This window comes from Penaeus monodon, chromosome 13 (assembly GCF_015228065.2).
Source record: "Penaeus monodon isolate SGIC_2016 chromosome 13, NSTDA_Pmon_1, whole genome shotgun sequence".
Classification (NCBI taxonomy): domain Eukaryota; kingdom Metazoa; phylum Arthropoda; class Malacostraca; order Decapoda; family Penaeidae; genus Penaeus; species Penaeus monodon.
In genome coordinates this window covers 26699514-26712817 of record NC_051398.1, presented here as the reverse complement: position 1 = coordinate 26712817, position 13304 = coordinate 26699514, and the positions used below count along the sequence as shown (strand labels likewise).

Sequence of the window (13304 nt, the reverse complement as noted above, 5' to 3'; positions counted from 1 at the left end):
GGGCGTAGTGTTTGAGGAGTAGTGTTATGGGAGTGGGCATAAGCTGTAAGGTATAATAGGAGGATGGGGTGGTTGATGTTGAGGTTGTGGAGTAGAGGTGTTGAAGTTGAGCTGCTGGGAGAGTGGAAATGTTCCTTAAGGGTTGATTGTTGGCTACTGTACTAGTAGGTATTGATGAGGGGGTAGTTATTGCAGTGTTCGGAGCCGTGGTCAAAGGAGAGCCTGGGGTCAGGGAATCGGGTGGGTTTACATCTTTGGGGCTATTTGATAAAGGGGCAAGCCTCATTGCCCCTAATAGTGGAGATAAGTTTTCATTACTGGCCATGGTAAGCCTGGATTATGTTGGGGATAAAAAACAGTCCACCCCTCAGGGTCCCCTTGAGGGGTAAGGGCTAGATAACTAAATCAGGGGAATACCGTGCCCATGGCTCCCTCAGGCCGTTCAGGACTGGCACAAAGTCAGCCTTTCATCCTTTCAGCACGGCTCTCACACCTTAGGAGGTGGATAGTAGAAGGGTTTGGTGAAGGGACAGAAACGAAAGGTGGGAAGGAAAATAAAGACCATGCAAAATTAGTTGAGTCGAGGGCTGAGTCCCAAGGTTGGGGAGTTCCCCATCATTGGGTCCCAGTCTCTGCCTCCTAAGCCCCCCCACGACAACAACGGGCAAGGGATTGGGGGGGGGGGGAGGGGGGGGAGATCTAAAAGGAGAGAGAGAGAGTAGAGTGTCCGCTTGGGTCAAGGCTGAGGCCAGAGGTCATGAGCGCTGTGGGCGTGGCTGATGTCAATGCACGGGCAAGAAACCCCATTGGTCACATATGTCGGCTAGGGGGGGGGGGTGTCATCGAAAGCATTTGACCAATTTGAGAGAGAGAGAGAGAGAGAGAGAGAGAGAGAGAGAGAGAGAGATCTAAAAGGAGCGAGAAAGAGAGAGAGAGGGGGGGAGAGGGAGAGAGAGGGAAAGAGAGTGAGAGAGAGAGAGAGAGAGAGAGAGAGAGAGAGAGAGAGAGAGAGAGAGAGAGAGAGAGAGAGAGAGAGAGAGGAGAAGAGAGAGAGAGAGAGAGAGAGGGAGAGGGAAAGAGAGAGAGAGAGGGAAAGAGAGAGAGAGAGAGGGAAAGAGAGAGAGAGAGAGGGAAAGAGAGAGAGAGAGAGAGGGGGGGGGAAGAGAGAGCGAGGGAAAGAGAAAGAGAGAGGGAGAGAGAGAGAGAGAGATAAAAGGAGACAGACAGAATATATATATATATATATATATATATATATATATATATATATATATATATATAGAGAGAGAGAGAGAGAGAGAGAGAGAGAGAGAGAGAGAGAGAGAGAGAGAGAGAAAGAAAGAGAGAGAAAGAGAAAGAAAGAGAGCTAAAAGGAGACAGAGAGAGAGAGCTAAAAGGAGAGAGGTCACTCAGCCCTCAGCATCAACTTGGTCAACACCACAAGCACCCACAGCTTCTAGCCTAGAATAAAGTAGAAAACTCTATTAAAAAAAAAAAAAAAAAAAAAAAAAAAAAAAAAAAAAAAAAAAATAATAATAATAATAAAAAAATATGTAAAAAATGTATGTGGTGATCTGAGCGCAATGCCACCTGTGTAAAAATATGTGTGGCTGTGGTACATGAGACAAGACGTGTCCCCACAGGGTGGTACTCTGGTACTATGGTGATTTGTTCTTGAAGGTGTCGAGTTAAAGTTCTTGCTGCTTCTATGGTTTATAGCACGGGAATATGGTAGCAGGACGGGCAAGGCAGGGAGACCTGCCTGGGGGGCAGAGGCGTCCCGACCTACCCACTTGCTGGCAGCGAGCAGTCTGTCTTAAATGCTCAGAGATTTCTATGAACAAACATCGTTTTGAAACATCATAATGGAAAACATGAAAGAATTTGAATGAACAAAAATTTTAATACATATGGTCACATGATGGTTTCATGGTCAAGGAACAAGGGTACCTTATATACAGTTGTGTGTAAGAAGACAGTCATGGTGTTTACAAGACTAAAATGGTTAGTGATAAGGAGACAAAATTGTTGAGTATTCACAAAATATAAAGTCATTTGAATATAGATAAAGATAGCGATAACATATTTAGTGATTCAGAGTAAATGTTTTCTAATGAACATTATGAGTATAAACAACACATAATTGTACACAAAGACATAAGAATAATAGCATGGCAATTGTTTACAAGCAATAAGGGTGAAATTATCGTGTTCTATGGTCATGTGATGAGAAGTAAGCGTATTGAGAAAGACTTGCTGACAGGGATGGTGATAGGAAACAGAGGAAGAGGCAAACCGAAGACAAGACTGAGCGACAACATCAAAGATATTTGCGGGCTGTTGATGGTACAAGTGGAAAGAAAAGCGTTAGATCGAGTTGAGTGGCGAAGGATGGTGGAGAGGTCCACGGCTGCTCAAACATAAGCATACCGTTATTGATGATGATGGTCATTTTATCAATTGTCACGGCTGTAGACCTGCTGGGGTCGGCTGAGGACATTGGAGTTATTGTAAGGGAAGGCACACATGGCTTTTCTGGTATGTGAGGCGTAAAGATCACATATCCACTTCACTACAAGGAGACAGACAGACAGCCAGACAGAGAGAGAGAGAGAGAGAGAGAGAGAGAGAGAGAGAGAGAGAGAGAGAGAGAGAGAGAGAGAGACCTAAAAGGAGAGAGGAGAGAGAGATAAAAGGAGAGAGAGAGAGAGAGAGAGAGAGAGAGAGAGAGAGAGAGAGAGAGAGAGAGAGAGAGAGAGAGAGAGAGAGAGAGAGAGAGAGAGAGAGAGAGAGAGAGCTAAAGGAGAGGAGAGAGAGAGAGAGAGAGAGGAGGGGGGAGAATGATAGAGAGAGTGCAAGTGTCACTGTAAATCTCTTCTGTACATGTTATGGCGAGAAACAGATGATCCTGTTGGCTGCTGAAGGAGAACAGTTGGGTGCACTTCCAGTAGAGCCACACAGGCCAGTATATACATATGCAACTGACACTGAACAAGACAGCAAGAGAGGAACGTTGTAATTATTACTTAATCAATAGATTTTCATGGATATAAAACAAGAAAAGGGAAAAGCAAAGACAATATTTCTTAGAAATTTTATCTCTTATTTCTTATGTATTTTACAATATTTACATGCATTAACAAACACATTATTATATAGCTGGTTCACCTACAACACTGCAATAGGCATTAATAAATAAATTTTGTTTATCACACTTCATTTGATTAACTATTTGCTCGGAAGACTGTTTTGTATCAGTGAATGCTTTTACAAAAATAAAAGTTTATAGAGATATGTAACTACTGAATATGAAGCACAACTGACATAGCTATCAATACCTGCAGTAAACATCAATATGTATTCTTATGCTACAGATATTCAAATATAAGAAATACAAGATTTCTAGCAATATTGCACATCATTAAACCCTTTTTTTTTCATCATGAGACTTATGAATGAAAAAATGATGCACTGAATTAAAAGGCACAGGTCATACAATAGCAATGCCACTGCTTTAATGGATTGCTGCTCATTTATAAATATAATAAGACTTGTGTAACAAATGTAGTTTAATCTCATATTAGTATTTTGCATGCCAGACTATGCTCCTTTTTCCAATTTACTTAAGAAGAGCAAATCTAACAGAGATGCTGGTTCTAAACCCAGGTACCAGTTTAAAATCTACAGTCCACGGTACTTAATAATTATTGGCTACACTAAAATTTGTAAGATGAAGAATCTTAAATTTTATCAAGTACACAAAAGAAGTTTCAATGATGTTATATGCTGCAGGGCAGTTGCAGAAAATCTTGCTCATTATCAAACAATGTGCAATTAAATAAAACATAAATAGATAACAAATAATTAATATCACATCTCAAGGTTGAGAAAGTTGGAATGTTACTTTATTTATTATTATTATTTTGTGTGTGTGTGTGTGTGTGTGTGTGTGTGTGTGTGTGTGTGTGTGTGTGTGTGTGTGTGTGTGTGTGTGTGTGGTGTGTGTGTGTGTGTGTGTGACTGTGTGTGTGTGACTGTGTGTGTTGTGACTGTGTGTGTTGTGACTGTGTGTGTTGTGACTGTGTGTGTTGTGACTGTGTGTGTTGTGACTGTGTGTGTGTGACTGTGTGTGTGTGACTGTGTGTGTGTGTGTGTGTGTGTGTGTGTGACTGTGTGTGTGTGACTGTGTGTGTGTGACTGTGTGTGTGTGTGTGTGACTGTGTGTGTGTGTGGCCTATTCGGCTTTACCTCCTTTGCCCTTCTGCTCTTTCCGCTTTTTCCGCTTTGGAGCCTCATACCATTCTATTGGTGCTTCTAACCCCTGCCCATCAGGTTTTCCCTGTTAAGTTAGAAAAGTAAGAAAGTTTTAATATATAAAATCAATTTGATGATTTTCACTCTCAACCTGCTGGATCTGGGTGACACGGATGTCACTTCACAAAAAAATTTGGCTGGGTGGCAGATGACAGGAATTTGTTAGCATGGAAAAATTTGGCTGAAGGGCTGGAATCCGGGAACGTGTCATCACAAATTTTGTTGCCATGTGGCAGATGATGAGAACATCTAGCTGGGAGTGCACAAAACACTTGAAGAGAAATTAAGTTCAGTGGGTCTATGGGAAAGCTAAACGTGGGTGGAATATACAATCTGTGAACCATACTGGCACAGGGTATTATGGAGAATTGAATATTAAGAAAATATGCTAATATAACATAAATAACTTATTGTTCATTATTATTACTGTTATTTCATAATAATATGGAGTATACTTAAGTAAAACTGTCAATTACTATCTTCCTACACTATAACAAATGGCAAATATCAACCTCAGTAATGGCAAAATAGCATAGGCAGAATAGAAGCTTACAGCACACACCCAGATCAAACAGGTTAAGTCAGATAGTTGATGCTCATTCTATCACATGTGCATTTGTACTCTCTTCCTAGTCTGACTGCTGCACTCTGGAATAATGGAGTTTTATACAATTTGGTTATAAAGTGTTTGTCTTCAAGTGTGCTGCATTGATATTGCCAAGAAAACTATAAAAATAAAAAACATTAAAAAATAAAGAATAAACAATTTAATGAAATGAAAGATAATAGTACATAAAAACAAGTAGTTTTTCTTTTCTCACCTTTCTGTTCTTGAGGAAATCAGATATAAGATTTCCACAATTCAAGAACTCTTCCCTCTCCCAGGTGTCGTCTGCAGGCTCAAATCCCTGCCATCTTACTAGGAATTCTCTGCCATTTATAGCTTTTCGCATTCCCACTATTTTCTCCACCTTTAAATATGAAAAGCAAATGACTGACATACATAAAACTGATTAATCTTATTTATAAAAGAATATCATTAACACACCTCCTTTATGAGCTATCATTATATATATATTTTTTCTCATTCAACAAAAGTAATGCACTTACCACCAGATCTCCATCACTCTCTTCACTGTCATTACTATCTCCTTTACTCTGACTTATGTCCTTTTCTCCTGCCATTTCAGATTGGTCCTGCTTCTCAGTATCATTTTCAAACTCTTGAGTCTTTTCAGTCCTTACTTTTGTCTCCTGCGGTTTTTCATTATTGCTCCCTAGGTCTTCATTACTTTGCCCTAGTATCATACCAGGATTTGGCATTACTGTATCAGGGTTCACAGTTCCAAGTCTGCTGATCTCCTGGTCTTCTTCTCCATCATCAATCAGTCTTTTTCTGTTAACCTGTCCTTGTGATTCCCAGCATGAGTCACTCTCCTGTAAGAAGCAATCAACCACATTGGGAGGCTCCGTGCCCATGGTGTTACTCATGGCACTGATATCTGGTTTATTATGAACTAAACTATTCTCATTATCTGTGGCTGCCAGAGGTATACTCTTCTCCTGGGTTGCTTCACATATTGGAGAAGTTTGTATTATTTCTTGACTTCTTTTAGCGGCCCTGATGTTGCGCCATGTGGCTGAACGATTGGAGCTTATTGCAGATGCAGAGAGATAACGCTCAACTGTTGTGGGGACTCGCCTTTGGTCAAAGTCTTGGTCAATTCTCTGGACAACTTGTTGCCTATGGAAATTTAAGAACAGAAGCCTTGCTAGACCATTTAACTGACCATGTACTTTTCTATGCTGATGTTATGCAAAAACCCTGGGAATATGAAATCTGTTTCTTTAAAGAATAATTTCAATAACTGACAATTTGACAAAATTTCCAAACATAAAAAGAGACCTACCTCATTTCTTCATTGGTGGCATATAGGTCACTCTCACGATGATGGTGATTGTGTGCCTCATATGCTCTCTTGGAGTAGAATAAAGCTGAGCAGACATTGCACTGCATCACTTCTCTGTTAATGTGGAAGACAGATATCAGCATTAACATCATCATTTATTTATTTTTAATTATGAAATTCTTTCAACTTGAACAGAAAAGCTTACCAAAATTTCACAATACAGGCAAAAAATTATTGAAAGTGCATTGTCTATTTGAGAGGAAGAAAAAATTAATTCCTTTTGTGACTATTGTCTCCACACAAATTGCTTTAATACCCTTTTACCCTAAGGAAAGACAAGGTAAAATTAAGAAGTCTAAAATTCAATTATGAATTACATGTCAACAATAATAAAAGAACAAATAACAAAATACAAATTAAATATTTCTCCTCAAGAAAACAGAAAGAGAAAGAAAAACTTACTCAGGTACAGCATCTCTCTCCTCCTCTGTATGCCTAGTTGCTAAGTGCTTCTGTAGATTATACTTGACTTGATACTCACAACCACAAAGGTGGCAGTAGTATACACTGTGTGCTTCACCAGCATTGTTTAGGACTATCTTTAAACTTGGGGCTGGGGTTTTTATTGGATTCACCATGCGGATTGCTCTGTTGAGACAAAAAAATATATATTAGATTTTGCTACTACATTATCTGTATATATCATTGCTCCCAACTGGTTCCACATACATCGACAGGGCTGTGAAAAATTAATAAATTGCAGGCCTACTGACCTAATTCTCCAACTAACTACCTTCTTTATTATGGATGTAATCTTGATTTTTATTGCCCCAGCTACTTTTTTATCATAATAATTACTTGGGCAGTTAATATTACTATCAATATGATTATATTACTTTTTAAATATTACATTTTAATATTTTAAACAAAGAAATGTGGTAGACATCAAAGGTCATATAGCACTATGATAAAGTATTGTGGTGAGAGGGGTTTAAAGAAGTTCTTTATGGAAACAAAATGTCTCAGATTTCAAGTCTTATGGCATTATAAGATAGCATGGTAAAGAAGTGAATATAAATGGGGTAGGATAGGGGTTGATAGCAGGGGTTGAGGAAAAGGTTGATTAGATTAAATGGAGGGTAATTATGCATCTAAGGAAAATCAAGCTGTTAACTGAAAAGGCAGGGGGTGTTGGACAGGTTGGGGGTCAGGGAAGAGAGGACAAGTATGGAAAAGTGAGGGTGCAGGCTTTAGTATAGCAGAGGCAGGATAGTAGGATATGTGGGACTGAAAGAGGAACATTGCACATGGAAGGTTTTATGGTTTGAAGTTTATTGGTAGTCAGACCTGACCAGAAAGATTGCCAGTAGCTATAGAGGAAAGTTTTGAAGTGGGGGTAGTAGTCGGTGGCTGGAATGTGTGAAAAGTAGAGTTGGTGAGTTGTGGACAAAGTGGCAGATTGTGCCAAGGGATCTGCTTGTTCACTGCTGGTGATCCTGAAATGGCTGGATATCCAGCTGGGTATGCACACAGATAAAACAACTGGTCTTGTATCTTATGGACTATAAGGTTGATAGGGTCTATGGATTGCATGAATCTGTGAAGATGGTGAAGGATGAGGAAGAGATGGAAGACATGCATTGTAAAGTGAAGAGGATAGCATATAGTTCTGTTGTAAGGACACTAGATTCAGGAGGAGTGACTAGAGGTAAGTGCAAGAAAATGTGTAAGGAGGATAGATGGGATGTTTGATTTGGGTGGATCAAGGAAAATAGAAGAGCAGTTACAGGAGGAAGGTATTAGCCAAGAAGGGAGAGACCGGGCAGAACGAGAAGGGGATCAAAAATGGGTGAATGGGGAAGTAGTGTCCATATGAACAGGGAAAGGGGTAGGCGCATGTGGAGAGGAGGTGAAGATATGAAGAGAGAAAGAAAAAAATGGTGAAAACCAGCATAGCTTCTTGGAGACAAAAGACCACGACATCAAGAAAGAGTGGTAGGCCTGATTCCCTACAGAGTTTCTAGTGTGTGTGTGGTGTGTGTAGTGTGAGTGGTGTGTAGTGTGTGTGGTGTGTAGTGTGTGTGCAGTGTGATGTGTGTGTGTGTGTGTGTATGTGTGTGTGTGTGGTGTGTAATGTGTGTGTGGTGTGTAATGTGTGTGTGGTGTGTAATGTGTGTGTGGTGTGTGTGTGGTGTGTAGTGTATGTCTGTAGTGTGATGTGTATGGTGTGTGATGTGTGTGGTGTGTGCATGATGTGTGTGCATGGTGTGTGGTGTGTGGTGTGTGTGGTGTATGTGTTTAATGTGTGTGTGTGTGTAGTATGTGATGTGTGTTTTGTGTGTGTGTGTGTGTGTGTGTGATGTGTGTGTTGTGTGTGTGTGTGTGTGGTGTGTGTGTGGTGTGTGTAGTGTGTGTGGTGTGTGTGTGTGTGTGTAGTGTGTGTGGTGTGTATGTGGTGTATGTGGTGTGTATGATGTGTGAGTGGTGTGTGATGTGTGTGTGGTGTCTGATGTGTATATAGTGTGTGTGTGGTGTGCGTGTATGTGATGTGTGTGTGTTGTGGTGGGTTTATGTGTGATGGTGTTGTGGTGTGTGATGGTGTGTGTGTGGTGTGATGTGTGTAGTGGTGTGATGTTGATTGTGTGTGTGTGGTATGTTAGTGGTGGTGTGGTGGAGTATATGTGGTGTGTAGTATGTGTGGTGTGTAGTGTGTGTGTGGCATGTAGTGTGTGTAATGTGTGTGTGTGGTGTGTGTGTGGTGTGTGTGTAGTGTGTGTGGTGTGTGTGTGGTGTGTGTGGTGTGTGTGGTGTATGTGGTGTGTATGATGTGTGAGTGGTGTGTGATGTGTGTGGTGTCTGATGTGTGTGTGGTGTGTGTTTCATGTCTGTGGTGTGTGATTGTGTGTGGTGTGTGATGTGTGTGTGGTGTGTGTGCTGTGTATGTGTTTATGGTCTGTGATGTGTGTTTGGTATGTGTAGTGTGTGTGGTGTGTGATGTGTGCGTGATGTGTGTGTGGTGTGTGATGTGTAGGTGTGTGCGTGATCTGTGTGATATGTGCGTGATGTGTATGTGGTGTGATGTGTGTGGTGTGTGATGTGTATGGTATATGATGTTGTGTGGTATATGATGTGTGTTGTGGTGTGTGATGTGTGTGTGGTGTGTGATGTGTGTGTGGTGTGTGATGTGTGTTTGGTGTGTGTAGTGTGTGTTGTGTGATGTGTGATGTGTGTGGTGTATGATGTGTGTGGTGTGTCACGTGCATGGTGTGTGATGTGCGTGGTGTGTCACGTGCTTGTGGTGTGTGATGTGTATGTAGTGTGTGATGTGTATGTAGTGTGTGATGTGTCTGGTGCGTGATTTGCGGTGTGTGTGATGTGTTATGTGTGCGTTAGTGGTGTGTGATGTGTGTTTGGTGTGTGTAGTGTGTGTTGTGTGATGTGTGATGTGTACGTGGTGTGTGATATGTATGTGGTGTGTGTGGTGTGTGATGTGTGTGGTGTGTGATGTTTGTGTGGTTTGTGTTGTGTAATGTGTGTGGTGTGTGATATATGTGGTGTATGATGTGTGATGTGTGTGATTTGTATGTGGTGTGTGATGTGTGGTTTGTGGTGTGATTTGTATGTGGTGTGTGATGTGTTATGTGTGTGATATGTGCATGGTGTGTGATGTGTGTGGTGTGATGTGTGTGTGGTGTGTGATGTGTATGTGGTGCGTGATGTGTGTAGTGTGTGATGTGTGTAGTGTGTGTGAGTGTGGTGTGTGTGTGTGGTGTGTGTGATATGTGTGTGTGGTGTGATGTGTGTGGTTGTGATGTGTTGTGTGATATGTGTGGTGTGTGGTGTGTGTGTGTGTGTGTGTGTGTGTGTGTGTATGTGTGTGTATGTGTGTGATGTGTGTGTGATGTGTATGTGTTGTGTGATGTATGCATGTGTTGTGGTGTGTGATGTGTGTGGTGTGTGATGTGTGTGTGGTGTGTGTGTGGTGGTGTGTTGTGTGGGTGGTGTGTGATGTGTTTGGTGTGTGGTGTGTGATGTGATGTGTGTGTGTGGTGTGTGATGGTGTATGTGTGTGTGTGGTTGGTGTGTGTGTGATGTTGGTGTGTGAGTGTGTGGTGTATGGTGTGTAGTGGTGTGTGTGTGCGTTGTGATGTGATGTGTATGGTTTATGTGTGTGTGGTGTGTGATGTGTGTGTGGTGTGTGTTGATGTGTGTGGTGTGTGATGTGTTGTGTGTGGTGTTGTGTGTGATGTGTGTGTGTGTTGGTGTGTGTGTGTGATGTGATGTGGTGGTGTTGTGTGTGTGTGTATGTGTGGTGTGAGTGTGATGTGTGTGGTGTTGTGTGGTAGTGTGTGTGGTGTGTGTGTGTATATGGTGGTGTGTTGTTGTATGTGTGGTGGTGTGATGTGTGGGTGTGTGTGTGGTGGTGTGATGTGTATGGTGTGTGTGTGGATGGGTGTGTATGTGTGTGTGTGTGGTGTGGGTGTGTGTGTGTAGTTGGTGTGATGTGTGTGGTGTGTGTGATTGTGGTGTATGTGTGTGTGTGTGGTGTGTGTGTGTAGTGTGTTGGTGTGTGTGTATGTGTGTGTAGTGTGTGTGGTGTGTGATGTGTGTGATGTGATGTGTGTGTGGTGGTGTGTGATGTGTGTGTTGGTTATGTGTGTGTTGTGGTGTGTGTGTGTGTGGTTGTAGTGTGTGTGTGTTGTGGTGTATGTGTGTGGTGGTGATGTGTGTGTGTGTGTGTGTGGTGTGTGTGATGTGTGGTAGTGTGTGTGTGGTGTGATGATGTGGTGTGTGTGTGGGTGTGTGTGTGTAGTGTTGTGTGTGTGTGATGTGTGTGGTGTGTGATGTGTGTGTGGTGTGTGTGTGTGTGTGTGTGTGATGTGTGTGGTGTGTGTGTGTGTGTGGTGTGATGTGTGTGTGTGTGTGTGTGTGTGGTATGTGTGTGTGGTGGTGTGTATGTGTGTGGTGTGTGTGTATGTGATGTGTATGTGGTGTGTGTTTGTGTGTGTGTATGTGTGGGTGTATGTGTGTGTGTGGTGTGTGTTTAGTGTGTGTGATGTATGTGTGGTGTGTGATGTGTGTGTGGTGTGTGATGTGTGTATAGTGTGTGTATAGAGTGTGTGTGTATAGTGTGTGTGGTGTGCAATGTGTGTGTGGTGTGTGATGCGTGTGTGGTGTGAGATGTGTGTGGTCTGTGTAGTGTGTGATGTGTGTGGTGTGTGTGTGTGTGGTGTGTGTGTGGGTAGTGTGTGTATAGTGTGTGTGGTGTGTGTGTTGTGTGTGTGGTGTGTAGTGTCTGATGTGTGTGGTGTGTGATGTGTGTGGCGTGTGATGTGTTTGTGTGGTGTTGTGTGTCTGTGTGTGTGTGCGTGTGTGTGTGTGTGTGGTGTGTGTGTTTGGTGTATGGGTGTGTGTGTGTGTTGGTGTGTGTGTGTGTTGGTGTGTGTGTGTGTGGTGTGTGTGTGTGGTGTGTGTGTGTGTGTGTTTTGTGTGTGTGTGTGGTGTGTGTGTGTGTGGTGGTGTGTGTGGTGTGTGTGTGTGGTGTGTGTGTGTGTGTGTGTGTGTGTGTGTGGTGTGGTGTGTGTGTGTGTGTGTGTGTGTGTGTGTGTGTGTGTGTGTGCGTGTGCGTGTGCGTGTGCGTGTGTGAGAGAAAGAGAGAGAGTTTGTGTGCTTGCATGCGTGTGTGCACATGCATATATATATATATATATATATATATATATATATATATATATATATATATATATATATATATATATATATATATATATACATGTCTCACCCTTTGTGTGCTGAGTCCATGTGGAACTTCCTGGCTCTGAAGTTGTAGAAGGCAACTCCACATGTCAAGCAAGGGAAAAGCTGCTTGGGTGCCATGCCTGTATGAGTCAGCAGGTGCTTGTCACGATTTATCTGAAGGGGAATTCATCCATTTATTAATATTTCTTTAGTTTTTTTTATTACATAGTATTGATTCTAAAAAATATAATACAAGGAAGATGAACACAATGTCACATATTTTATAGTATGTATTCTTTCCTTTCCTTTCCTTGGAGTACAACAGAAAATACATGGTCAGATATGACGTTTGATTACACAATCTGAGTAATTTGTAGGTGTGACAATGCAAGATCAAAATGCTTAATGAAGATTAAACAAATCAGACAGGTTTGTCATGGTTGTTTGTACTGTTTCTAAATTTAAAAACATCACTACAATAGAATACAGCAATGGCAAGAACATATATTCATTAAACTATACAAGCAATTTTCTGCTGTTAAGGGGGGTTGACCATAAGGGTTCGAGGGAAGATGGGTGGAAAATTAATTTTTAAAAAATCACCCCAATAGCTATAAAAATGGAAGTAACAAGAAAGATCAATTTTTACTAATTATATTCAAATTACCATAAAATTAATGCATAACTAATATTACTATCATTATTACTCTAAATCATAAACAATTATAAGTAAATTTAAGCATGTCCTTACATTTCCTTCCCATTTTTACATGCTACCAATTGGGGTTTGGATCGTGTATTTTATGAGTGTGTAGCTATACATACTAGATAAACAAGTATCAAGTGAGACAAGCATATTTGGCTGCTTAACTTCAGATACACTGATCAGAGTACTACAATTATGATCATCACAACCACCACTACTACGTTACTACTTCTATTGTTGACAAAAAGAATAATCACCTTAATTGGGAACATCATGCCACAGTGAGGACAATAGTGTTTAATAACTGATTCAGGGTGCTTGCGGAACTTGTGAGAAATTGCCAGGGATACTGTCCGAAAAACTTCTCCTGTTGGTGATAGTAAAAATATCATATTATGAAGATTTTTTGATAACTAGACTCAGAACGGAACTTAAACATATTAAACAAATGGTAACTGAACATACTGAGAAAAAAGGTAATATTTCATGAAATTGTTTTGTAATGAGTGTAACTTATCTTTATCTTATCTTCTTGTAAACTTGTACACAAAACTCCTTAATAGCAGGAGTGTATTATACATGTCCTGTCCACCATTTTTTTTTTTAATATTTAAAAAAAAAAAAAAAAAAAAAAA

The 13304-nt window shown here is 41.0% G+C and overlaps 1 protein-coding gene across 1 annotated transcript in view; it reads right to left on the bottom strand.

Moving 5' to 3' along the window:
• Positions 1–4125: 4125 nt before the first annotated feature.
• Positions 4126–13304, bottom strand: part of LOC119579902 — a 10542-nt gene continuing 1363 nt past the window's right edge. The window contains exons 2-8 of the mRNA XM_037927748.1: positions 12927–13036; positions 12007–12137; positions 6687–6872; positions 6225–6338; positions 5425–6058; positions 5136–5285; positions 4126–4339 (exon numbers count right to left, since the gene is read on the bottom strand). Coding sequence (XP_037783676.1) covers positions 4235–4339; positions 5136–5285; positions 5425–6058; positions 6225–6338; positions 6687–6872; positions 12007–12137; positions 12927–13036 — 1430 coding nt within the window. The 3' untranslated portion in view covers positions 4126–4234. The remainder of the gene's footprint in view (positions 4340–5135; positions 5286–5424; positions 6059–6224; positions 6339–6686; positions 6873–12006; positions 12138–12926; positions 13037–13304) is intronic.